The following is a 27,388-nucleotide window of genomic DNA, read 5'->3' as shown; positions in this document are numbered from 1 at the left end:
GTGGATCAATGGAATTTGTTTCAAGGCAACCTTTCATTTCATAAGAAATGTTGATAAACTGCCTTCAAAAAGGTGTAACATTTTATCCTCCCATCAGGGAGAGTTAGACACATTACTACTGAGCAAATAGCAGCATCTCAGCCTGGAGTCAAGCCACTCCTCATACTGGCCCTGCTGCCCTCGAAGGCCTCTCTCTCTCCTCCTCTACAGCCTTGCTGTCATCTGCCAGGCTATTCTCCTTGTACTTCACACATATCCATTCACGCAAACATCTCCGAGCACCCACCAGGGAAGGCAGGAGATTGTGCAGGTTAAAGGGGCAGGCTCTAGAGCCAGCCTATGGGGGTTTGAGCCCAGCTCTGTCCTTGCTGCATGGCAGGGACAATATGAACACCTCCATCCCAGAGTGGCTGAGAGAATGAAAATGATTTCAGACACATCAAATGCTTCAGACAGTGCCTAGCATGTGGTAAGTGTTCAGTGAATATCAGCTGTAATTATCAGCAATTAGGAAAATGGTTCATTCTAGGCAATGGGGGAAGGGTCCAGGGGTGAGAAGATGGCCAAGGTTTCTGCTTCCTGAAACTGATTCTAGATGCTATGAAGTGTGCTCTGCAGAAAGTCAAAAGGCTGTTGTGATGGCAGATGATCATAGGGCAGGGGATGGGGCATCATGTTCAGTGGTTAAGGAAAGTCCCTGCCTGTGTGATGGTTACGTCTGAGCCAAGACCCGAGGGGTACATGGGACATCTAAGTGTTTTGATGTCTCTGAGGTCAGGAGGTTGGCACCTCAGAGCTCATTGCAAGCAGACAGCTGCTCTAAAGTCTCTATTCACTTTAAGGCTCATAGTACTTGGAGATATATTTTGATCCTTTTATATCCTTGTCTTTGTGTTAGTCAAGCACCAGCAGTCATGCAGCCGCGGCTTACTTCTAATCTTACTCGTCATTAACCCCTGTGGGCTGGTGGCCAAGGCAAGACAGCCTTGTGGGCGTTACTATGTTGTTTTTTCACAGTTTTTTTTACTAATTGATTCTGCTTGATTTCCTGTTTTGTTGAACTTCTTGTTGATCCTCTTGGCTTTCTTTGCCTGCTCTCTTGAAGGCCCTCCCTTTTATTCTCTGAAGTCACTGTCTCCTTGACATGAAAAACTCTTCAGTGAGCTAAATGCATAATTATATTAAGTGAATATAATTAATGTAGGATGCATTGTGATATTTTCTATTCTACTCTTTAAAAAAAAATACTGGTCACATTTCTCTAAATTGATTTCACAAACTACTAATAGGTTAGACATGTTTACAAAATGCTGTTTAATTATTCACAGTCATCTGTCTTGGATTGTGCCCTGAATTTTCTGGTTCCAATAATATAACTATTTAAGTGCCTATGTTACATTTAAAAGGCTGGAAAACTTTGTACTATTTGATCCAGTGACTCATCTTTGAATCTGCCTCAAGGAAAGATTGTTACTAGGAGAGGGGGTCAAGTGAGCATTGTACACGTTTTGTTTTCAGCCAGATATTTGACAAATTTGTGAGAAAGATGCAAAATGAAAGCTGGATTTGACTTTAGACTGTGAAGAAAATTTAAAAACACCGAATCAAAAAAAAAAAAAACCACCTAATCCAGTTTCCCCACACAGAGAATTAGATGCAGTCACAGCTAGCTGAACAACTCTACTTACAGAGTATTTCCCAATGGCTCAGTGTTCATGTGGAAGGAAGCTCCAATGGTGATACTCCACTGGCCTTGGACTTAACTCTTAATGCTTAAATCAGCGTATGACCGAAGACTTGGATGACAACCTGGAAGACAGTTTAGCCAGTTCCCAGATGGCGAGAGAAAGTGTTTGGGTGAAAGAATTAGGACTCAAAAAAATTCAGCCAGGTAACAAAGACAGGCTAAACCCATCAAAGTGAACTCATTTAGTGAAATTGTAAAGAACTTTTGTGAAAAAAGAGTTCAAATTGCAAATGGCACAAAAACTGGCTGGAGCAAACATGAGTTTTTCCTTTAGGGGGCTGTTTGGCAGCATCCCCAGCAACTACCCACTAGACGCCTGTAGCAGTCTCTCCCCAAGTTGTGACAATCAAAAATGTCTCCAGATTTTGCCAAATGTCCTCCAGGGGGCAAAAATTCCCCCGTTTAGAACCACTGAGATAACTGATGTACTACTGAGGGGAAAGGACGGAATGAATTTTTATCACCAGCAAAAACAGTGAAGCAAATACAACCTGAGGCACCAGTGCTAAGAGCAGCTGCTGCTGACTGAGTGCTCACCCTGCACCTGCCACCGTGCTAAGGCCTTTACATGTGAATCCTCACTTAATGCCCACATGAACCCTAGGAGGTGGGCACACCATTGTCACCATTTTTCAGCCGAGGACACTGATGTCCAGGGACCTTAACTGACTTGCTCAAGGTCTCATAGCCAAGATGGCGACTCTTGCACTATTATGCTATGAGACTTTTAAGATTATACACTAAGTATACACATTAGGCAGCAGCCAGTGCCTTCATCCACCTGGAATGTGGCTGAGAAGTAAGAAATTAAGTTGTAAATAACCTTGTGGTGCCCACCTGCACCCACATCCTAAAGCAGGGACTTGCCTGTAGCTAAGGTCCCAGCCTCCAGTCACTTCTTTGACTTAGAAAGTGTTAGTCGCTCAGTTGTGTCTGCCTCTTTGGGACTCTGTGGACTGTAGCCGCCAGTCTGACTTAATTCTTACAAAATTCTAGTATGCTCTTTCTTCTATCATCAGGATAATAGAGTAATTTTTAGAAAGCTTGTCAACCAAAGCGATTAAGACCACAAGATGGCACTTCAAGGGTTAAGTTTCAGTTATCTGGAATTGTTGTGTTGTCTAGGACCTCAGTTCTTGAGCTAGGTTCAGAGGTCACTGGAATCACTGTGCTAAATTGCTGAGTCCTGAAACTAGGCAGCAGGGTGCAGAGGTCTAAGATCTGGACAGCAATCATAGCCAAATTAGAGCCAGGTGCAACAGAAATGTCAAGAAGTGTTGGGGATGCTGAGCCCAGGAAGCCACAGCTGTCCCCTTGCCCCATCTCACCCCCCAGTGGCAGCCTTGGAGCTCAGGTCCGTTGACCTGCAGAGCGCCAAGAACAACCAGGAGCATCACACACAGGAGATGGGCCTCCAGCGGCTCATTGTGCGCCGTAGCCAGTCCTTCACCATCCAGCTGCATTTCAACCGCCCCTTCCACTTGAAGAAGGACTCCATCACCTTTGTGGCTGAGACAGGTAAGCCCACCCCTCCCCAAGGCAAAGTTCATCTGTAGGGCCCCTGCCTCTCCTTTCTGAACCACCCTCTCTCTCTTCTCCTGGGACCCCCAGATTCCTATTAGTGCACTTAAGATCTGGCTGACTCAGCCAACTAAAGTTGTGATAATAACAGACAACTTTTAAATATGCAACAGGCACTGTGCTACAAATTCATGCACGTTATCTTGCACATTATCTCATCTAATCCATGACAAGACTTTCAGGTGGATACTACTATGATCCCATTTTATAGAATAAAAACAAACAAAAAAACTGAGGCCTACATTGGAAAAGGGCTTCCCAGGTGACACTAGTGGTAAAGAACCCACCTGCCAATGCAGCTGCTGATCCCTGGATCGGGAAGATCCCCTGGAGGAGGGCATGGCAACACACTCCAGTATTCTTGCCTGGATAATTCCATGGACAGAGAAGCCTGGTGGGCTATGGTCCATAGGGTTGCAAAGAGTCAGAAACGACTGAAGTGACTTAGCATGCACGCACTTGATAAAGAATATGCCTGCAATGCAATAGACCTGGGTTTGATCCCTGGGTTGGAAAGATCCCCTGGAGAACAGAATGGCTACCCACTCCAATATTCTTGCCTGGGAAATCCCATGGACAGAGGAGCCTGGTGAGCTACAGTCCATGGGGTTGCAAAGAGTCTGACATGACTATCACTACACAGATGTTAAGTGTTTGTCCAAGGACATCTAGTGTCAGTAAAAGGATTAGCAAGTTGTGGGAGGAGGTAAGGGTCCTTCCAGTTCCCCTGCAATCAGGTCACATAGATTTTGAGCCTCACTTCAGGGTCTTTCTCTCTCACACAGGACCAGCACCCAAGGAGCTGCTGGGAACCCGAGCCACCTTCTTGCTCACCCAAGCCCGACAAGGCAACGGCTGGAGTGCTTCCGACTTCACCGTTCATGCCAACTCGCTCTATGTCTCCCTTTTTACACCACCCAGTGCAGTCATTGGTCCCTACTCTCTGAAGATAGAGCTCTCTCAGGGCCCAAGTCATAGCACGACCCACCCTCTGGGGACCTTCATCCTACTTTTTAACCCTTGGAGTGCAGGTATAATGTGTTCACAGGTTGTAATGCTAACTGATCCATTGGGAATGATCTGTGAGGGTCTACTTAGAAAGTCCCGAAGATAAACTGCTGGAGATCTATGCAATGTGTTACCATGTGCTCACTAAAAATCACCTTAACAGAGAATTTTTAATGGGATGATAAAAAAAGGTCATGGCTTGATGTTAAATGAAATCGATTAGGGAATGGAACACATATGACCTTAATTACACATATGTGCAGAAAAAGAAAGTGCAGACAGTTTACACCAAAATATAATGACGAGCGTCTCAGTAGTGGGAAGGGGTGAGCTTCACTCTCCTCTTTCCGTCATCCATATTTTCCAAATCTCTATGACCAGCTGGCTGCTTTTAAAACCAAGAGAAGATAATCTTTTTCTAAAGTGTAGCTTACATGATAGTATACATGATAGAATGCCATTCTCCCAAATCATCCTGCCCTCTCCCTCTCTCTCTGAGTCCAAAAGTCCGTTATACACAGCTGTGTCTTTTTTCCTGTCTTGCATACAGGGTCGTCATTGCCATCTTTCTAAATTCCATATATATGTGTTAGTATACTGTATTGGTGTTTTTCTTTCTGGCTTACTTCACTCTGTATAATCGGCTTCAGTTTCATCCATCTCATCAGAACTGATTCAAATGAATTCTTTTTAACGGCTGAGTAATACTCCATTGTGTACATGTACCAAAGCTTTCTTATCCATTCATCTGCTGATGGACATCTAGGTTGTTTCCATGTCCTGGCTATTATAAACAGTGCTGCGATGAACATTGGGGTACATGTGTCTCTTTCAATTCTGGTTTCCTCGGTGTGTATACCCAGCAGTGGGATTGCTGGGTCATAAGGTAGTTCTATTTGCAATTTTTTAAGGAATCTCCACACTGTTCTCCATAGTGGCTGTACTAGTTTGCATTCCCACCAACAGTGTAGGAGGGTTCCCTTTTCTCCACACCCTCTCCAGCATTTATTGCTTGCAGATTTTTGGATCGCAGCCATTCTGACTGGTGTGAAGTGGTACCTCATTGTGGTTTTGATTTGCATTTCTCTGATAATGAGTGATGTTGAGCATCTTTTCATGTGTTTGTTAGCCATCCGTATGTCTTGTATACTATCATGTAAGAATTGAATCGCCAGTCTATGTCTGACGCAGGATACAGCATGCTTGGGGCTGGTGCATGGGGATCACCCACAGAGATGTTATGGGGAGGGAGGTGGGAGGGGGTTTCATGTTTGGGAACACATGTAAGAATTAAAGATTTTAAAATTTAATAAAAAAAAAATAAAAAAATATATAAAAAAAAAAATAAATAAAGTGTAGCTTATATCTCTGGCCTCTAGAAAAGCACAGAGACTTTTAAGGAGCCCAGTCTTGATGTCTATTGCCATCAACCCATTGCTTCTCTGATTATCCAGGAAGATACTGTCGTTACTGTTTTTTAATTTTGTTACTGTTTATTTTTTGGTTCGGGGCTTTGTCCCCTCTGCTACTCTTATCTGCTCAGAGGACGACGTCTACCTGCCAAGTGAAACGCTGCTGCAGGAGTATATCATGATGGACTATGGCTTTGTTTACAAGGGTCATGAAAGATTCATCACCCCCTGGCCCTGGAACTACGGGCAGGTAACACTGTCAGCTGAAGTGGGCCTTAGACAACTCTGTTAGCTTGTGAAGTACCGCTAACAGAAGTCAGGGTGTGTAGTGCTGGAGTGAGAGGCGCAAGGAAGGAAGGGGAAATGCTTTTTCTTCTCAGTTTTTAATATTTTGTATGAAAAACTTAAAGCATAATGCAAGTAGACAGGCTACTCTAATGAACCTCCATGAACCTCTCACCTTCAGCAGTGATCAATTTATGGTGAATCTCGTTTCATCTGTATCAAGGATTTACAAACTATAGCCTGTGGCCCACTGCCTGTTTTTGCATGGCCCAAGAGCTTAGAATGGTTTTCATACTTTTCAAACTGCCAAAAAATAAGAATTAAAAAAAAAAAAAAAGAACACAGTCGTCCTTCAGTATTTTCAGGGCATTGGTTTCAGGATGCCTCCACAGATACCAGAAACAAGCATGCTCAAGTCCCTTATATAAAATGGCATAGTACAATATTTGCATATAACCTACGTACAACCTCGCATGTACTTTTAACTCATCTCTAGATACTTATAATACCTAAAACAATGTAAATGCTATGTAAATAGCTCCTGGAATTGTGCAGCAAGTTCAGGTTTTGCTTTTTTGGAATTTTCCAGAATTTTTTTCCCCTAATATCTTTGATTCTATTGGTTGAATCCATGGATGCGGAACCCACTGATACAGAGGGCTGACTGTATTTTGTGATGTGCAAATTATATGAAGTTCAAACTTCAGTGTCTAATAATACCCTTTTATTGAAACACGGGTATGCCCATTCATTGAGGTAGCATCTGTAGTTACTTTCACGCCACAATGGCAGAATTGCGTGTGGAGACTGAGACTCTATGGCCTGCAAAGGCTAAAATAGTTATTCTTTGGTCCTTTACAGAAAAACTGCTGATCCCTGGTGTATTCTCCCCCATTCCTCCTACCTCATCACTGAATCTTCTGGAAGCAAATTACCACATCATTTAGTTCACTAATACTTCCAACTATAGTTCTAAAAGATGATGACTCTCTGAAAAATTAAACCACAATCCATTACTGTAACTGAAATAATGAATGCAGTTCTTTAATAACACCAATTATCCAGTTAGAGTACACAGCAGGGGATCACTGACTCTGAGCAACTTTTCTACTCCACCTCCAGCCATGGCTAGGATAGTTTCTCTCCGCCTCCCACTACCATCTCAGCCCTGTCCACACACCCTGGGAGGGAAGAGTGGGGTGGGGGCAGGAAGCAGGGAGCCTTGCTGAGGAAGATCAGTTTCCTGTTCCCTAACAATCTGTATTATTTTTTGAAACTTGGAAAACCACCAGGGCATTTGATAGCCAAAAGGCTTAGGATGCATGTACAAATGTATGTTGTATGTCCTGCGTCTACACTGTCTTCTGTGCCCACACCATCAATGCTGAACTCTCTCCCTGACTTCAAGGCTCTCCATGCTCTTCTCACTCCTCACATGCCTAGCCTTATATTTATCCATCCAATCGTTTCCTAACCCCACAAGTCCTCCAGAAAGAAAATCTCTGAGCCTTTGTCTCTGGCATCCACTGCACCCAACGACCTCAAGTGAACACCCCTACCTAGAGCTCTTCCTGTCTACTTAGTCCTTCCAAACCCACCGGCTCCAACAGTCTTCTCCTTTCAGTTGACTCACATCTCTCTAAATTCCATTTGCATTTTCCATCAGAAACACACAGGTCAGTTCTTCAAATCCTGAATCTGACACATTCCCAACTTGACTTATAAGCTCCTTGAAGGCAGGACCTGGTCTGATATTTAGCACCTACCCCCGCCACATATACACCATCCCTAAAAGTCAGTGCTACCGAGTTGGCTTCAGAATTCTAGACGTTTTTATTCTTCTCTTTGTTCTTCCGTGACTTCCCTGGCAAGTTTGAAGAGGACATCATAGATATCTGCTTTGAGATTCTGAACAAGAGCCTGTACTTCTTAAAGAACCCGTCCAAAGACTACTCGCAGCGGAACGACGTGGTGTACATCTGCAGGGTGGTGAGCGCCATGGTAAGACTGGAAGCTTCCCCGGCCCCACCCCAGCGTCCCCAGCTCGGGCGCTACAGAAACTCATCTGTCTGTCCTCTTTAGATCAACAGCAACGACGACAGCGGCGTGCTGCAGGGGAACTGGGGAGAGGACTACTCCCGGGGGGTCAGCCCCCTGGAGTGGACGGGCAGCGTGGCCATCCTGCGGCAGTGGGCGGCCAGGGGCGGGCAGCCTGTGAAGTACGGGCAGTGCTGGGTCTTTGCAGCTGTGATGTGTACAGGTGAGTGAGGAGGGCGGGGTGGGAATGCAAACTCGCTTATTGACTCTTTTTTTTTTTAAATTTTTATTTTTACTTTATTTTACTTTACAATACTGTATTGGTTTTGCCATACATTGACATGAATCCGCCATGGGTGTTGACTCCTTATGATAACCCTCTGAGGTCGGGCTGGGATTGTCTTTACTTCACCTCAGTTAATTGTGGCTTGTCTACAGCCCCACGGCTAAGGAGTCGTGGACATTCAGCTCTTAAACAGCACACTCGCAAGTCTCAGGGAATCCTGCAATATCCAGTGAAGGGCTGACCTGCTGCAGTCACTCCACAGACTCCTTGATGGAGCAGTTAGACTATTAGAATGGTCACCTGGATAGAGGAGCTTCTGGTCCCAAAGTGGAGGCAAAAGTGGCTTCTTTCTGCCAGCAGATCAGGCTCCTCAGCTCAAGATGAGCCTGGGGTCAGGGGCAAGTTGGGGTAAGCTTGAGATGCCAGAAGATGATCTGGGAAAACCTCATCTCACCTGTAGGCAGAGCTGCTGGCTCCCAAACACCACTGAGAGATTCTTGAGGAGTTATTAAGAGATTTACTACTTTGTTAACTACCCTTAAGGAGCATCCATGTTTTATACACTTATCAGTTACTTATGATTTAGTCCCTGGTCATCAGTCATATTACCTGTGGATATGAGGGAAAGATGGAAAGCACTGTGGTGCCTGTTTATCCTCCCCCAAGAGGCAGGAGTACCTGGCACAGTGCTGCCTGTTCCACTGTGAGGCTCGAGAAATGTTGACTGAACCGATATGTTGACTCTGAGTTGGAGAATGAGGGAGCGCAGAATGGGAAGGGCAGAGACGGGGGCCGAAGTTCCAGACTTTTACGAGAAGGGCAACACAGCTTCGCAGTTATGTACAGGTGCTGCAGACAGCAGAGAGGTTTACATATGAGCGCTGAAATCAAGGGACCTCCTTGTGCTCGTTCGTTTTCACTGGAAAATGCTCAGCACAGTGGCCGCACTTAGTACAGCCAGATGGGCCTTAGGCTGGGATGTCCCTGATCAGGCAGGAGTTAAGGAGGAGGGCTTAGGCCTTTCGACTCTGCGAAGAGAGGGAGAAGGTCTGGATCTGCATCTTTGCTCCACGTCTGGGCCTCTCCACGGCCAGGCCCTAGAATCTACAGCCTTTGCATGAGGGGAGAGGTGCTTCTGCTGTTACCTCTGGCCACTCTCAGCCCTGGTCTGACTCTCACCCCTGCCAAAGATTTGTGAAAAGCCCAGGAGCTGTGCTGGGAGTGGACAGGTGATTGCAGACAGGTGGCATCCTTTGGGGCACTTGAATGAATTGAAACAAAAAGACTGGCCAATCTTAATAGTCCTCTTACATTTCAAAGCATTGACATCCCCACAGCAGCCTCAATGGGGACCATTTGCTCCTAAGAAGCATTGTTCAGTAGCTAAATCATGTCTGACTCTTCGTGACCCCATGTACGGCATCATGCCAGGCTCCTTAGGGGTGGGATAAACCTCTCTCTAAACTCCTCACCTTGCCTGTAGAGGTGGGGGCCTGGGTTTCAAAGGTCACATCTGGCTCTTGGCTTAATTTCTTCTGCCCCTGGTAGGTGTGTCTGGTGGCGGCAGTAGGAATGGGTTGCTATTTCCTTCTCCAGGATGATTCCTAAGAAGCCACAAGAGGGTGCTGTTGTCTTATCGAAGATGGTCATTCCCTCACTGTCCATGCAAGATTCCCTTTGTCGCTGATGTCTTCTGCGTATCTCTATAAATCTATCCTGCTCTTCTATCCATACTCTGATTTCTTTCTTACCTGCTTCAAACCCTTTCATTTGAATTGAGTTACAGATCCAGAATTTCAGAACTGAAAATCATCGGGTCCAACTCCATTTTGTTACATACAAGCTAAGGACTGTCTACTTAAGGTCACACTGCTTCTCTTCTGAACACAGCACGGGTCTCATTTTTTTTTTCTTTTCTTTCAAATTATCAAATGCTTAGGTTCTCTGCTTTTGGTTTGGAAAGCTGCTGAATGGGAAAAGCCCTCAATGATCAATTGGGTTGTTGTTAATTGTTTTAAGTGACCCTCAAGTGATTTCTTTCTCCTGGTGGAATGGAAACCATGGATAGGACAGGTAGGCCGCAAGGATTCTGGGCCTGGGTGCGGTGCTCTGAGGATAAAGGAGGTATAACCTGCAAGAAGGTTTAACCTGTAAGCACTTTGGCTTTTTTCTCTCCTCCAGCTTAAAAGTGAGAAAGTATGTACGTGAGACCAGTGATTCTGCTTGAAACGGATTTGGTAATTCCCCATGCGTTTCCTCTCTTTAGTAATGAGATGCTTAGGTGTTCCAACACGTGTTGTTTCCAATTTCCGTTCTGCACACAACTCGGATGCAAACTTGACCATCGACACCTACTATGACCAACATGCAGAGATGCTGCCAACTCAGAAGCGAGACAAAATATGGTAAGGGGCACTGTCTCCTGCAGATCTCTGCTCTGTTCCAGGTAGGGCAGGAAAATTCTGATGCTTTCTGATGTGATGCTTTCTGGCCTTAAGGAAATACTGCCCCATACATTGTTGCCAGTGCTCAGCCAGTCCTCAGCCAGAAAGCTGTTCTGGCTAATCAGATCATCACATCAAGCTCATTTCAGACATAGAAGACTACGAGTTAATGTACTCTGAGGTTGGCAACCAAATGAACAGATTGTGAGCCCTCTGAATACTGACCTCATCTTCTTCTTCCTTCATTGAGCCTTTCTGTCTGTCTGCATATTTCTCTGTTTCTCTCTCAGGGCAAAGCCAGGACTAGCTGTCTCTGCATACTTACTCCGGTCTCTCTCGACCTCTCCTCTCCCTGCCCCAGTCTCCCTCCTGGCTGGCATCCGTGTGTGTCTCTGTGTGTCCCTTTATTTTTGGACCTCCCGTTGCTTCCCCTGGCTCCTTTCTCCTCTCTTCTACCCCAAATCTGATTTCCTGTTTTTGCTTTTCCAGCCAGTTTCCAGGTAAGACCTTTGAATTGTATGAGGATTAGCTGCTGTCCCTAGCACTCCCTCCCTCTCTGAGCTGCTCGAGGGCTGAAACTTCTCTGGCTCAACGAGCAGTAGTTTATCTGGGGAGGACATACAGTCCTGTAGAATTCTGTCTGTGAACACACAGCCTGAACCTAATCATGAGGAAACATCAGGCGAGTCCAAAATGAGGACCACTCTGATAAAAATCAATCAATCAAGACTATGTTCAAAATGTCAACGTGATAAAAACAGAGCCTGCGGAACTCTTCCAGTTCAAAGGACACTAAGGGTATTGCCCAACTAAATGCAATGTGTGATCCTGCACTGGGTGGAAAAAAAATGCCATAAAGGACATAATCAGGTCAACTGACAACACTGAAAAATAGACAATAAGGTGGATAAAGTATAAATATTAAATGTGTGAAGTTGAGAACTGTATAAGACTAGGTAAAGGAAGATCCCTGTTCTAGGAAATCTCCATCTGAAAGAAGGCCAGTGCTAAAGCGAATGGAGCAAAATGCTAACAATAGATGAACTGGGTATATGGGTGGTGTTTATCCTAGTCTTGCAACTTTACTGTAAGCTTGAAATTACTTCCAAATGTAAACAACATCGAAGAAACAATGATATAAAACACTCAGCGTAGGGTCTGATGCCTGGCAAATCCTCTGAAAATGTGAGCCCTTTTCTCCTTACTGCCTTCTGCAGGAATTTCCATGTCTGGAATGAGTGCTGGATGATCCGGAAAGACCTCCCTCCAGGATACAACGGGTGGCAGGTTCTGGACCCTACTCCTCAGCAAACCAGCAGCGGTGAGTGAAGACCACTGTGGAAGGGCCTGCACTCTGTGGAGAGGCCAGTCAAAGTGACTGACCCCGTGAGCAGGAGGCCAAAAGGGAGCGATGCCTGTCCCACTTCGTCCACTTTTCAAAGTCGTAGCAGAGACAACTTCGGGTCCGGGGTCTAACTTTGCCATTGACAGCTGGGTGGGCCAGTGAGTCACCGGACCTCTCAGTCATTTGCTCCCCTGTAAAGGAGGGAAGATGAGGATGATGCTTCCCAGGGTGGCTGTGAGCATCAGATGAATTCGTGGGAACTGGAGAGCACCCTGTGGAGGAGGCTCACTGATGCCACCGCCTCTCCCCATCCCACCTCCCTCCTTTGCCTCCCACGGCCATGCCCCACTTGCCCTAGCCCACCTGTCAGCAGCCGAGTTAGTGGTCCACCACTCCTGTTCCCTGCCCAGGGCTGTTTCGCTGTGGCCCTGCCTCCGTGAAGGCCATCCGGGAAGGGGAGATCCACCTGCCTTACGATACCCCATTTGTGTACGCCGAGGTGAACGCTGATGAAGTCGTTTGGCTATTGAAGGATGGCCAGGCCCAGGAAATCCTGGCCCATAACACCAGTTCCATCGGGAAGGAAATCAGCACCAAGATGGTAGGGTCAGACCAGCGCGAGAACATCAGCAGCTCCTACAAGTACCCAGAAGGTGCCTGGGACCCCAGGATTTTCAGGGAGGGGGGCAGCTCTTACCTCCTTTGCTTGCCTGGCAAGGGGTTTGAAGATGACTCTCATGTGTAAACCATCACCACCTAACCCAACCACCTCCTCCTCAAAAGACGACTAAGAACAGCGTCCAGTGCTTATATTCAGGAGCTCATTTAACCCCAATATTTGGCAACTCTGTGAGGCAAGGAGATATCCCTGGGCTGAATGTGACAGAGCCCTGCACCAAGAGGTGAAGGGACCATGACGGAGCGAGGGTTTGAGCCCAGCGGCCAGCAATACCCATCCCCGTGTTCTCAGCTGTGAGGCTGTATCATCTCTTTCAGCAGCTATTTTTGGGGTTGGGGCTTTGGGAGGGGGTCTGGGAGTTTCTGGGAGCCTTGTTTCCCCAAGAAGGTCATTGTTCCTCTTGAATCCTCCCCACTGATGTCTTTCCTGGCTCTCCTTTCTGTCAGGATCCCCTGAGGAGCGATCTGTGTTTATGAAGGCCTCCCAGAAAATGCTGGGTGTACGGAGGACCTCTTCACCATTCCTAGATCTGTTGGGGTCTGGGGGTGCTGTGGGCCAGCCGGCACAGCTGCAGCTTCACCTGACCAGGAAGCCTGAGTGGGGCCAGGACCTGCTGCTGAAGCTGCATGCCCGGAGGGTGGCAGACAGAGCCCACCCCCAGGGGCCCATTCACCTGGTGGTGGACTTCTGTGCACAGACTCTGCTGCACAACGGTGGTACCCGGAAGCCCCTCTGGAGACAGAAAGTGCACTTGACCCTGGACTTTGGGGAGGGTGAGTATGAGGCAGACCTGGAAAGGCATCTACAGGGAAGGGAGCTTGGGGCCATGAACAAGTCACCCCCAGTACACACACACACAGACACTCTCTCTCTCACATACATCGGGCAGTGAAGCTGCTGTTGACAGGAGGTTGAATGCCAGGTACTATACCTCTGATGCTGCCACCAGGGAAACACAGCAGTGACCTCGGGGGGCTGGGGTGTCGGGTGAACACCATCTCTTTCTCACACACACACACACGTAGACGCACACTCATTCTCTCTCACACACATACACATTTTCACTCTCTTTCTTTCTGAGACCCATTCCTGGACTCAAAATGCATTTTGTCTGTGCTTAGATATACAGTGGCCGCTCTCGCTACCTTACAACAATTACAGAAACAAGCTGACGGATGAAAAGCTGATCCGTGTGTCTGGCATTGCCAAAGTGGAGGAGACAGGGAGGTCCATGCTGGTTTTAAAAGATATCTCCCTGGAGCCTCCCCACTTATCTATTGAGGTAAGGCATCTGGACAGAGCAGGGGCTGGGGGGGTGCCCTCTGACTCAGCCAACCCAGGGGCCGGGGGTACAGCAGCTAACAAGACACAGTCCCCACCCTGGACACCAAATGGATGATTAGAGTGCAGTATGGTGTGGTCTCTGTGCTCTGTGCAAATGGAACGCTTCCCAGGGGAGGTGACATTTTATGGAGGATGCATAGGAAGACACTCTAGAGAATAATGCATTTTAAGGCAAAGAGACAAGAAAGGCAGTGTCTGGAAGACGGAGGAGAGGAGACAGTTTTGAGAGAGACTCAGGCCAAATTCCTTGTCACCTGATAAGACAGGGGTGACAAGGAAGAGGGAAACAAATGAAAGGTGAGCCTCACATCTCCAGTTCAGAGGCCTGAGGGGCTGGCGGGCCACTGCACAGGGAATGAACACAGGTGGAGGACGGGTCAGTGGAGGAGGGCGGGGACGATGCCCAGCTCCTGTTACCAGCGTTTTCCTTCCTCTGAAGCCTCCTTCCCCCACTCTCCCCTCTTACCTGAAAGACTCGCCCACTGCCTAATCCTCACCTGCCTGTGCACCTGGAGGATTTGTCAACAGCACTCTCCATCCCGATGGGAATGAGAACTGAGTGGCTCCACGTCATAAACCATCTGGCCACCTGACAGTTTTCTGCTGGGCTGTGAGGTCATCAGGCAGCCTCCCACGGAGTGGGGGGTGTGGGCGGGGGGAACAGTGGGCAGAATCACAAGAGCAGACACGAGCCTGGGGCTGTGATGAGGCCCTGCCCACCACACAGAGCCCTGGTTACAGCAGGATCCACTGCAAACACATCAGATGCCAACTAGGCTATTAACTGGTCCCCGTTGGTAAGAAGGAGATTCCCAGGTGGCTCAGTGGTAAAGAATCTGCCTGCCGATGCAGGAGATGCAGGAGATGCAGGTTCAATGTCTGGGCTGGGAAGATCTAGAGTAGGAAATGGCAACCCACTCCAGCATTCTCGCTTAGAAAATTCCATGGACCGAGGAACCTGGCAGTCTACAGTCCATGGGGCTGCAAAGAATTGGGTGTGACTGAGCATATTGCTAAGGAACCATGGAATGATTTGTATGACTCTGCTGGATACCAAAGCTATTTTGATCTTGTTCAACTCTGGCACACACACACTAGAGTACAAAGGACTCGTTTCTTTTCTGTGAGTTCCACGGGAGCCACAATGTGTTCCTTTTCTGTGATTCTTTGATTGAGCCAGAACACGCTCCCAGTAGGATCTGGGTGGTCGAGTCATTTCCGTTCAACACTTGTTTACCAGATAGCCATCATATGGCTGGCAGTGTGCTAGGCACTGGGGCTCAAGAAGTGAGTAGGATGGCACCCCTGCCTCCCACTCACAGACCAAGGCCATGACTGCCCTATGACACAGCCCTCACAGGTGATGCATGGAGCACACCTGGGGAGACTCAGTGGGTCTGCTGATGTACGTGGAGACAGAGCAGAGTGGGAGAAAGACCCTGGCTGGGGTCTGGGACACCTGGGTCAGGTCTGGGCTCTGCCATTAACATTTCTTGGGACCTTGGCCTCAGAATGACATCATTGGTGGCATATGGATGGCACGCATGACACCACTTCCTAATCCCATGCCTGTGTCAGACATTACTAATCAATCACAACTCTCTCACTGACTCTGGATTATTCTCAAGATGCTTTTTTTTTTTTTTTTGTAAATTTATTTATTTTTTAACTGAAGGATAATCTTAAGATCCTTTTTAACAAAGCATTCCTATCAGTTACAACTAACAGATTGGAGCTGGCACTTAAGTTGAAATCTAACTGCCATCCTGAGCTAGATGATGGGGAGGGAATAGATTTTACCTTGGTGCCAATTCCCCATTGGCGGTGGCTTCCAGAAGTACTGTGAGCTTATAAGACAGGCCAGGGTATGTGATAACCACGAATACCCTGGGCTTCTGTTCTCTCCCTTGCAGCATCTTAATCCCTAAATAAGCAGTCCCTGGTGGTCAACAGATGGATGGAGTTTGCTGAACCGAGTGCAGGAAGAAGGCCACGACCCCACGATATCCTTATTTCCTCTCCACACAGGTGTCTGAGAGGGCGGAGGTGGGCAAGGCACTGAGAGTCCACATCTCGCTCACCAACACCCTCTCGGTGGCTCTGAGTCACTGCACAATGGTGCTGGAGGGCAGTGGCCTCGTCAGCGGGCAGATATCAAATGAGTAAGTCCTGTGGCCACCCACCTGTCTCCTGCTGGTCTTTGACAAGGGGAGTCTCGTGGGCTCATAGGATGGTCCTTAGACTCCTGGAGGATGCCTCCTTGCCCCCACCTTCCCACCTTCCTCCAGAAAAGGTTGAGCTCGGTAGGTGGTATGGGTGGGGTAGGGTGGGGTGGGGTGGGAGGTGCTTACTGACCAAGAGCAGAATCCAGAACACTCACCCCAGCAGTTACTCCAGGCTCTAACAGGCCCTTTTTGACCTGCAGCCTTGGGACTCTGGTGGCCGGACACACTATCAAAATTCAAGTGGACCTCTACCCCATCAAAGCCGGACCCCGCCAGCTCCAAGTCCTCGTCAGCAGCAACGAGATCAAAGAGATCAAGGGATACAAGGACATCCTTGTTGCTGCAGCCAGGGCTCCTTGAGCCTCACGCGCACCTCCTCAGGCCCTCTAGTTGCCCAACTCCTTCCCTGCCCCATCTCCAGAAGCCCTTTCAGTCCCCCTATCTACCCCTCAGGCCCACCTTGCCTTCTTCTCCTCCTGGAGGTGTGTTTGATCTTTGTTCCTCCGCTGTCCTCTTCCTGGCCTACCTGGGGGCGAAGGGAAGCTCTGTGCATCTTGGGAAGAGACAATAAAAATACTTTATCACCCGTGTTCTTTTTCTGTGCTAACAAGCTACTTACTGCTTATGGTCCTCTGTGGCTGGGCCCTTCCTGTCTTCTCTCTCCTCCTAGAAGGGCCCCGGCCACAAGAGAATGAGCTGTGATTTCCTCTAAATTAGCCTTTCTGGAATGCTGGATCCCAGGTCTCTTCATTTAAATCATCTTAGCAAGTCTGCAAGCAGAGGCTGGAGGGACGTCTGGGGAAGGGGACCTGGGAGGATTCTTGGAGGACAGTGACTGCGGCACTGTGGGGACCAGGCAGAAGCTGCTGCTGGCCTGAGAGCCTGGGGACGGGGAGGCAGGGCCCACTCAGGGCGGTCCCAGGACGACTGGGAAGGACTTCGTAGAGGCTGCCCCCTAAACAGGCCCTCACATTCCCTGGCCCCGTATTTCCCCTTCTTAGGCCCTCACCCGCTAACTGTCCCGAATCTTTTCTTCCTGTTCCAAGTCACACTGACGCCCCTCAGCTTCTCCCTCCTTCATTCATATGGTGTATTTTTGTTATTTTAAGGATAGGGAGCCACTCTTTTGTATTTTGTTCCTGTAGTTCTTCAGATCATGTGTGCTCATCTTAGCTAATTTGGAAAGAACAGAAAAGTGAAAAAGAAACAAAAGAAAAATCACTGATAGCTTCCCCATCCCAAAAGAACTCTCTGCTAACATTTGCCACATACCTTTCTGGTCTTTCCCCCCGCCATCGTTGTGTCTCTGAAAGTTATCATTACATGTGTGTGTTAGTCGCTCAGTTGTGTCCGAGTCTTTGTGATCCTATGGATTGTGGCCCACCAGGCTCTCTGTCCTCGGATGTCCCAGGCTAGAATACTGGAACGGGTTGCCATTCCCTTCTCCAGGGGATCTTCCCGACCCAGGGATTGAACCCAGATCTCCTGCATTGCAGGCAGATTCTTTACCGTCTGAGCCGCCAGGGAAACCCACCTTAAACTTATACAATATTATATGTCAGTCATATCTCAATAAGAAAATAAAAACTAAGGTTATTATTGCAATTAGACCTAGCTCCATCGCGGGGAGACTGAGAAAATCCAGAAGCGCAGGGAAGGCGAGCACCACCCTGTGAGTTCTCAGGGTGAGCCCTTAGACCTGCCGCCCCTCCCTGCTCCTGCTCTGTGGCTCCTCAGGTTCACTTGCTTCCTCTCGCCACCCTCCTCCCCTCCCCGCTTCCTCCTCTCTGCTTTTCATTTATTTTGCTTTGGGCAGGTCGGGCAGGAGCCTGCACACCTGCACTCCACCCTGGGTGCCAGCTACACCCGTCCCCATTAAGTGCTTATCTCTGCAGTGTTCCGGGTGGCTTCCCGCCCTCCCCTGGGGCGGGGGACCCGGAACCTGGGCTGGCGCCTGCCGAAATCTGAAACCTTGCTGGTCTGCTGAGTGCCAGTCCTCCTTTGTTTAGTCATTGCCCCTCCCGCCCAGGAAGTCTGGTGGCATAGGGCTCCCTGGCTGGGTCATTTGTGTCACTGGAGGGGGAACAGTAGACTGGCTTCTCCCTGGGTGTCCCGGGGCCTCTGAGGGGGTGGGGATATTAGCCACCTCGGCCTTCCCAGTTGACCTTTCAAATAATTTCCTCTCTCCCCACCTAAAAACTGGCTTAAAAAACATACTCTGTATGTTCTTCTCTTTTCTTGTTTTCACGTGGTGAGCCTGTCTGGCTTCGTTTTCCCACCTCGTTTGGACGAGCCTGACAGTCTCAAAGGTCCCATCCCCAAGACATGCGTCTATGCCCACTGCCACCACACACCCTGAGGTTAGGTCCTGAGCAACCCTGCCTCTCTGTCCTCACCCTAATTCCCTGTGGGGCCGGGCGGCTCAGGCACTGGCACCCACAGATAAACTGGCAAAAGAAGTGCTGGGGCTGTGGAACAAAGAGGCACAACCAGACAAGCACCCTGGCTCCCGACTGCTAGTCTTCCTGTGGCCTGAGGCGTCCATGGAGACTGTTGTTCTCAGGTCCTTTTGGCAGGGGGTTTTTGGGGTCCATGCTGATTTAAAGCAAAGAACTCTGGGAAGAAGTCCTGGCTCCCTCGGGTGCAAAATGCTAACAACAATAATAGCAGTGCCAGCCCTCCTTCCCTCAGAGGGTTGCTGTGAGGTTCAAATGAGAAAGTGTATCTGTAAGTGGTGAGGCACAATATTAAAGACATCAGAAAACAGTGTGAAGATTAAGTGGGATAGTTGCACATGAAAGACCAAAGCAGTTCTTTGAAAGTTATTACTAGTTAGTTCTCCAGGTTTTACTATTAACCACTACCATGGTTAAGCCCTGTATGGCAATAAGACACAGGCCATGCCCTCAAGGGGAACTGGGGGAAAGATAGGTAAATATTTATAATGTCAAATGGGATTAGACTGATAAAGAATGTAAAAGGAAGCAGCCCTAAGCACCTGGTGTGGTAAAGAGAGGGTCAGGAAGCTGGAGCTTGGATGCAGAAAGTAGACAAGTGAGGGGTGAAGGTTTCAGAGAGAGAAAGAGAGAGAGCACAACGCAAGCATGGGAGAACCGGGGGGCCAGAACTGAAGGGGTTTGGCCTCCCTGGACTTCAGGCAAGAGGGGAAAGATCTTGAAGGGCTCTGAAAGTGATTTTAAGAAGTTTGGACTTCACTGTCTGTTGGATCTAAAGCAGAGAGCAGCCTGGTTGGATCGGCACTTCAGAAAATTTATTTCGGAAGTTTGGAAGAAGGCTCATTCGGAAGAAGAATGGGTGGGAGACTGGCTAGGAGTTGCTGTTCAGGCAAGGGGGTTCAATGAAGGTAGGGGTAAGGGCACAGGGAAGAGGGGCCAGTTTTAGGAGTTAAGTAGGAGAAGGCAATGGCACCCCACTCCAGTACTCTTGCCTGGAGAAGCCCAGGGACAGGGGAGCCTGGTGGGCTGCCGTCTATGGGGTTGCACAGAGTTGGACACAACTGAAGTGACTTAGCAGCAGCAGCAGCAGGATTAACCAGGAGTTGGACTGGACAGGGCTTAGCGACTGCTAGGCTAAGAGAGGGCAGGAAGACAGAGAAGGATAAGGAGTCTCCCCTTGAGTGACTGGGTGGACACTGTCCTCACTCACCAAGACCAGAGATGCAGGAGGAAGAGGAGAGGGGAGGAGTTCCTTTCTGGACTGAAGGTGGGTGCAGGGGTGTCAGACAGTGAATTGTGTATGTACGTGTATACACACTATATGAACTGGCTGGGGACAGAGAGAGCTGACAGAGAGTGGACGGATGCTGGCAAATGAGGTTCCCGAGAAGGGAAATTTAGGGACCCAGAAAGCAAGGGAAGCAGGGGGAAATGTCCCATAGCAGGGAAATGTAGGGCCAATGCGGGAGCAGGGGGCTTCGAGTATCCCACCCACTCCCTATGAGAAGCCCTTCCCTGCTCCTTCCATTTCTCTTCTCCCATCTGTGATTTTCTTCCTCCAAAGACTTGTACTTGTCTTACTAAAATCAAGGTCATCATTGGCATTCTCACTCTCTTACTTATTTCCCAAACTCCTCCATGAATCTTCCCAAGCTTTCTTCTACTGCTTTTATTTGCAATTTACCTTGGACCAGACATGGAGAAGGATATGGCAACCCACTCCAGTATTCTTGCCTGGGAAATCCCATGGACAGAGAAGCCTGACGGGCTACAGTCCATGGGGTCGCAAAGAGTTCGATACGACTGAGAGACTAACACTTTCACTTTGGACCAGACATATCTCACTCAAGACAGTATCTTCACCAGAAAACGAATACCAACAAGTCATACCAAGAGTGGGTTCTGTCTGCACATGATGTCCAGAAAGTGACTCTTCAGGATAAAAGAGAGGGCTCAGGTGCCAAGCAGAGTTCTAGTCTGGAGAGTTCTCTTAGGAGATCTACAGTCCTGGGACTCTGATATTCCTTCCTGCAGGGACACAGGCCTCTTCCCTCTTCCTAGAGGCCCTATTAGCCCACCTCTCCCACCCGGCTTCCCCGTCACAGCACAGTACTCGCCAGGGAATGCCCCATTGCCCAAGAGCTACCAAAGGCCCACATGGCACAAGGCCCTGACAGTTCATTGGCCTCCATATTTCCTCTCAGCCAAGCAACACTGCCAAGAGAAACCTGAGGGCAAGTGAGAAAACCAGTTGTGATCTGCCCAGTAAGCAGGTGGCAGTGCAGCAGCCTCCCCGCCTTCAGTGTCTGCTGGAGTCTTGAGGATGGAAGGGGAAGCAGACACACCAGGACCAGTTTCCTGACACTGCAGGCCGTCCAGCTGTTCTGTGCGGAGCAGCCTGGGAGCCAGAGGCAGCCACCATGGCGGAAGGTACGCAAAGCCCATGGGGCTGCTGGAGCTCAGGGCCGAGGAAGAGAGAGACAGCAGGAGGTCAAGGGAAAGGTGGATTCAGAGGGAGGAATGAGTAAGTCAAGAATGGAGGCAGAAAGAAGAGAAGTTCCAGAAACAGCAGAATTCATCGGTAGCCTGAGAACCAGGAGACCAGGTAGAGGCTGGCAGGTAAACAGCTAAACAGCTGAGCGTCAGCACGCCTGCTTCCACATCCCCGTGGGCCAGGGCAGGGCCAGGGATTAGGGGGTCAGGGTTCCTACCCTCTCTGCCAGAGCTGGTCTTGACGCTGAACAAGTCACTTCTCTAGTTCCCAGTCCCCGTGCCGGACCAATGAGGGGACTTGGACCAGATCATCTTAAAATTGTCTTCTAGCTCCAGAATTCTCTGAATCTTCATTCTTCTCTTCTCCTCCACTCCAGAGTGTCTGTGACTCATGTTCTCACCACTACCCTTCTCTCCGTATCACCTCCCTCTCTCTAGAAAAAGCTGCTACAAAGAGTAAATGGTTGGTCAAAAACATGTATAAAAGTGAAAAGTGAAAGTCCCTCAGTTGTGTCTGACTCTTTGTGACCCCATGGACTATACAGTTCATGGAATTCTCCAGGCCAGAATACTGGAGTCAGTAGCCTTTCTCTGCTTCAGGGGATCTTCCCAACCCAGGGATAGAAGCCAGTTCTCCCGCATTGCAGGAGGAGTCTTTATCAGCTAAGCTATAAGGGAAACCCAAGAATACTGGAGTGGGTAGCCTATCCCTTCTCCAGGGGAATCTTCCTGACCCAGGAATTGAACCATGGTCTCCTGCATTGCAGGCAGATTCTTTACCAACTGAGCTAATGAGGGAAGCCCCAAAACCATGTGGAAGAATAAGCTAAAACCTCTACAAATGTAATAGCTTCCTCTTCATTTACGATTTTTATGTTTAAAATTTTAGTTTTAAATTTTTATACATTTTAATTATAAAAGAAATATTGTATAGTGAACACACAGTTTGAGTAAAATAAAGCAATAATTACAGATAAACCTATAGTCCCCTGACTACCACTCCAACCTAGCCTCATTTCTAGAGAAACCACTGTTACTAGTCTTCTGTCTATACATTCCCATTCATGTAAACATGCTCAATGTAATGCATAGGATTAGCTTGTATGGCTTCTTCTTCTTCTTCTTGGCATATCCATGGTATCATCATATTGCACATATTTTTCTACAGCTAGATTTTTTTTACTCACTGAACGGTATCTCTTGGACCTCTATCCACACCTCTGAGTACCAAAAGATTTACGTCAGTATTTTCCACTTTGTATAGTATTTCCATAGTATGGCTGTAAGTAATTTATTTACCAAGTCTTCTATTGGTGGGTATCTAGGTTGCTCCCATTTTTCAATTAGACAAGCAAGGCTGCAGTGTACTTTCTTATCTGTGCTTCTCTGCGCTCCTGTGAGAGTTTTTACTCTAGGATAGATCTTGAGATCAATTACTTTAAAAGTCTTTCCTATAATTTCCCTTCTATCGCCCTGATCATTTCACCCCATTCTCCCCTCCCATCAACGAGAATAAAAATGTCCAGTATTAAATGTACCTCCTATTTGGATATCTGATGTTTGGCCTGAAGAATAATCCCTGTGCTATAGGCAGATATTAACTTGACCCACGATGCATCCGGAGGATGAGATCTGGCCCCAGTGTTGGCTGTCAGGAAGATGCTGCCACAGCTGTTGAGTAGTTTGGGCCACGTGTCCAACATGAATCAGGGCCAGTTAGCAATCCCTGTATAGGCAATTGGTTTCTAAAAAGGGTGAGCTTCTTTCTTTTCTGGAAAAAAGCTCAGTTGCTTTCCCAGGGGGCAGTGGGTCAGCTGTCCTTTCTGAACACGAGTGAAGGCCAGCAGTGGGTGGCAGCTGTTGGGTAATGGTGAGAGCACCGGACGTGGGCCAGTTACCCTAAGTCTGACCTTGGGTAAGATATGTAGCCTACTTACATCTTGGTTTTCTCATCTTCAAGCGTGGATGACGCTTCATCCCCTCAATGCCGTGGCGAGTATTCCATGAGGTTACTGGCCTAGAGTGCCTTGAACAGGGCCTACCACACGTAATCAGGCCTTCAACAGGTGGTAGATGAATCTGAAATACAAAATAATTTCGGGGGATTATATAAAAGAACAGAGAACTCTTATTCAACCTAGTAAACATGGGAGTATCTACGATGTGCCAATCTTTAGGCTTACATTTCTTTTATAATAACAATAATTAAACAACAACTAGTTTATGAGAAAGGTACACATTAACTGTAATCCAAAGAACTTAAAGAAGTTTAAGAAGATGAAGTTTAGTATTTATTAGGGTATTTTGGTACAGTCAATTTGATTCATATTTGTTTTATAATACCCTTCAGTTCAGTTCAGTTCAGTCGCTCAGTCGTGTCCGACTCTTTGCGACCCCATGAATCGCAGCACGCCAGGCCTCCCTATCCATCACCAACTCCCGGAGTTCACTCAGACTCATACCCATCGAGTTGGTGATGCTGTAATAGCTTTACTGAGATATAATTCACATACCATTAAGCTCAGCATTTAAAGTGGATAATTTATTGGCTTTTTTTTAATACTAAATTCACGAAGGTTTACAAGCATCACCACTAACTAGTTCCAAAACATTTTCATTACCTCAAAAATGAAACCCCATACCTACTAGTAATTATAGTCCATTCTCCCCTACCCCCAGCCCCTAGCAAACTCTAACTTACTTCTGTTTCTATGGATTTGCCTATTCTGCATATTTCCTATAAATTGAATCATACAACGTGTGGGCTTTTGTGTGTAGTAGTCTAGCTTCTTTCACTTAGCACAGTATTTTCAACTTTTATCCATGTTATAGATGTTCACCCTTCCTTTTATATGATTGAATAATATTCCATTGTGTGGCTATACACATTTCATTCATCTGTTAAGCAGGTGATGGACATTTGGACTGTTTACAGTTTTGAGCTATTATGAATAAAGCTGCAGTCAATATTCAGGTATAGGTTTTATGTGAACTTACATTTTTCATATCTTGGATATATATCTAGGAATTATATGATATATATTATATATCATATAATAACTCAACATTTAACATTTTGAGAACTGTTTTCCAAAGTTGAAGCACCATTTTACAATCCTACCAGCAACGTATGAGGGTTTCAATTTCTCCACATCCCCACCACCAACACTGCTTTCCTTATTATTGCTATCCTAATGGATGTGAAGTGCTATCTCATTTGCATTTCTCTAACGATTAATTCTGTTGAGCATCTCTGCATGTGCTCTTTGGCCTTCTGTGTGTCTTCTTTAGAGAAATGCTTACACCAGTTGTACATTTTTCATTTCAGTTATTTTTTTTTTTTTTACTGTTGAGTTATACAAATTCTTTATAGTGAGGGAACATTCTGAGTTGTAGCTCTTGTAGGACCAAAATACACAGACAGGTAGAGCTTTGCTTGGGGACAGACTGGCTGGAGGAGAGGGCCTGTGCTGGGAAGGCTGACAGGTGAGAAGGTAAGCATAAGTTAAGGCCAGGTCTTCAGGGTCATGAGTGTCCCATTAAGAGTGTGTCTTTTGGATGGCAGCCTGGGGGGTATCTCAGGACTTTTAAAGGAAATAGACAACGGAATGAACAAATTGTCTTGAGGGGAGATAACCCGGTGATGTGTTAAGGGGCAGGTGATGTGGAGAAGCAGGATGCAGACGTGATGGAGGCTGTTATAGTCACTAGTGGTGAGGTGAGGAGGTTGGAACTGTGGTCACGTGGAAAGGGACAGAAGAACACCACCGATATTTTGAAGGAAGGAGTGAAGGGAGTTATGACACATGAATGGATAGAGACTGAGAAGGTGTCAACTGCGATTTAAGGGCTGTGAACCCAGTGCTTGGGGACTGAGGTAGAAACATGGCCAAACATGCAGGAGTCAGAAGTGGAGCCCTTTGGGGGAGGCACACTTGGAGCACACTGAGGTCAGTCTGTGTTTCAGTGGAAGCTGCTGAAGGCTGGGAGTGGGCCTTTCTGAGACCGTCCTCAGCTCTCAGCTCCCAAGTCACTGGGCACAAAGCGTTAGTGGTAGTCAGAGAGCTAGCAAATTACTTCAAACATAGCAGCTAAGATGGGGCAGCTACAATTAACCTGGGCAGCTACCCCAGGGACTTGCTCTCAGAGCTGGAGACTGGTGCAGAGACGAGGGAAACTGTGAGTCCAAGAGAGTCGATGCAGGAGTGAAGCTGGAGACATCTGACTGAAGGGAGCAGTCAGAGTTGGCCAGGCCTACAAGAGGAGTCAAAGAGGGGCAGAAAACGATGTGCCTCCTTATGGAAGAAAGGGACAGAAGGCCACAGAAGCAGGGAAGGCAGAGAGGAAGGAAGGAAGGAAGGGAGAGACACTTGCATGCAAGGAGCCTCATTTAGCAGTAGCTGCTCAGTCGTGTCCGACTCTTTGAGGCTCCTCTGTCCCTGGGATTTTCCAGGCAAGAATACTGGAGTGGGTAGCCATTTCCTTCTCCAGGGGATCTTCCCGATCCAGGGATTGAACCCTGGTCTCCTGCACTGCAGGCAGATTCTTTACTGTCTGAGCCACAAGGGAAGTCCATTTTATCCTAACACAAACCCTGAAAGGCTCTTATCATAGATTCTATTTTACCTACTTGGAAACTGAGCTCAGAGAGGTTCAGTTTCTTTTCCAAGTTTGCACAGCTACTAAGTGGTGGACAAGACTGGACCAGACCCCACATCCCTGCTCTTTTGTTTGCCCTTGCTGTCCCATCACAGGGCTGGAGGTGGCCCTCACCGACCTCCAGAGCTCCTGGAACAACATGCGGCACCATACAGACGAGATCAGCTCCAACTGCCTCCTTGTTCGCCGGGGCCAGGCCTTCAACATCACCCTGTACTTTAGGAACCGGGCCTTCCAGCCAGGCCTGGACAACATCATTTTTGTGACTGAGACTGGTGAGGACTCCAGCTGGCTTGCAGGGGTTGCACACGCGCGCGTGTGTATGTGTGTGTGTGTCTGTTGGGGGGAATTATCGGGGGTTGGGAGGTCACTGCAGAGTTCCTCAGCTCTGCTTCCTTCTTAGGACCGCTGCCAGATCTGCCCAAGGGGACTCGAGCCGTGTTCAGCCTGGCAGGTCACCGTGGCCCCAGCCCCTGGATCGCCTCACTGCAGACCATCGGGGCCAGTTCCCTGGAGGTGAGCCTGTGTGCCCCTCCTGTGGCAGCTGTGGGTCGGTACCTCTTGAAGGTTCACATCAGATCCCTACAGGGGCCTGTCACAGCCTACCAGCTTGGGGAGTTCATCCTGCTCTTCAATCCCTGGTGCCCAGGTAAGGCGGGATGCTCTCACCTCTGCCCCGTGTCAGTACCATAGACAGCAAGGCTCAAGGGTTTCCAGACTCCTTCTCCATAGCCACCGCAAACCTCCCCAATCCCATGCACTCAGCATCCACTCCCAACTGCCAACAGGCAGGGCAGAGAAGACTTGTTATTTATTTACTTACTCAGAATTTTAAAATAATGAACCAAGTCATCTTTACTTTAAAAGAAAACTTATAATCAACTATTGACCACTATTAACATCTACCTTCATCATACATTCTAAAGTTAACTGGAGCTTTTCCATTATAAGAGTAATAAGTACATTCCATTGAAAATTTGTAAAATGGAAGTACAGGGTAAAGTGAAGAAAGGAAGGTAAGTAGGTAGGGAGGGAGGGAGGAGCCCCTAGGCTCCAGTTTGCTCATTTCCACAGAGGATTAGTTGAGTGTAGCAGAAAAAGCATGCACTCAACATGGGCTCTGTGTTCACATTTTGCTCTAATTATGTGTGGTTTGGATAAGTTACTTATTACCCTGAGCCTATTTCTTCAATCTTGAAATGGGGCTAGTATGTAAAGGTGCTTTATAAACCAAAAAATTCCACCAAAGGTTATTTTTACTTCTACCTTCTGTTTCTATTGATTCTACGGCTGGTGTTGATGGGTGGTGGGGGTGGGTCTCCCTCTCACTCATGCGCCTCTTGGAGTCACCCAGCCCTCTCCCCAGAGCTCAGGTCCCATGGGCCTG

At 47.7% G+C, this 27,388-nt stretch overlaps 2 protein-coding genes across 2 annotated transcripts in view; both read left to right on the top strand.

Annotated features, from left to right (window-relative positions):
• Positions 1–1,785: 1,785 nt before the first annotated feature.
• On the top strand, positions 1,786–16,753 carry TGM7 (transglutaminase 7). The gene is made up of 13 exons (XM_068990983.1): positions 1,786–1,891; positions 3,083–3,265; positions 4,114–4,359; positions 5,880–5,998; positions 7,906–8,034; positions 8,116–8,293; positions 10,623–10,761; positions 12,018–12,121; positions 12,556–12,798; positions 13,271–13,597; positions 13,946–14,106; positions 16,197–16,330; positions 16,594–16,753. Exons 1-13 carry the CDS (start codon positions 1,786–1,788, stop codon positions 16,751–16,753), a joined length of 2,229 nt encoding a protein of 742 aa, XP_068847084.1.
• Positions 16,754–21,269: 4,516 nt separating this feature from the next.
• The window catches only part of TGM5 (transglutaminase 5), a 30,373-nt gene continuing 24,254 nt past the window's right edge, over positions 21,270–27,388 (top strand). The window contains exons 1-3 of the mRNA XM_068990982.1: positions 21,270–21,279; positions 26,013–26,276; positions 26,405–26,650. Of these exons, the coding sequence (XP_068847083.1) occupies positions 21,270–21,279; positions 26,013–26,276; positions 26,405–26,650 (520 nt within the window). The remainder of the gene's footprint in view (positions 21,280–26,012; positions 26,277–26,404; positions 26,651–27,388) is intronic.

Source organism: Capricornis sumatraensis, chromosome 19 (assembly GCF_032405125.1).
Source record: "Capricornis sumatraensis isolate serow.1 chromosome 19, serow.2, whole genome shotgun sequence".
Lineage (NCBI taxonomy): Eukaryota > Metazoa > Chordata > Mammalia > Artiodactyla > Bovidae > Capricornis > Capricornis sumatraensis.
This window is presented reverse-complemented; position numbering and strand designations above follow the sequence as displayed.

What these genes read in the sequence shown, in the direction of transcription:
- TGM7 (XM_068990983.1), top strand. Translation starts at nt 1,786, where the DNA reads ATGACCGAAGACTTGGATGACAACCTGGAAGACAGTTTAGCCAGTTCC. An exon ending in CACCTTTGTGGCTGAGACAG is followed by an intron (nt 3,266 to 4,113) that starts GTAAGCCCACCC and finishes TCTCTCACACAG; the next exon opens with GACCAGCACCCAAGGAGCTG. An exon ending in AGCGGGCAGATATCAAATGA is followed by an intron (nt 16,331 to 16,593) that starts GTAAGTCCTGTG and finishes TTTGACCTGCAG; the next exon opens with CCTTGGGACTCTGGTGGCCG.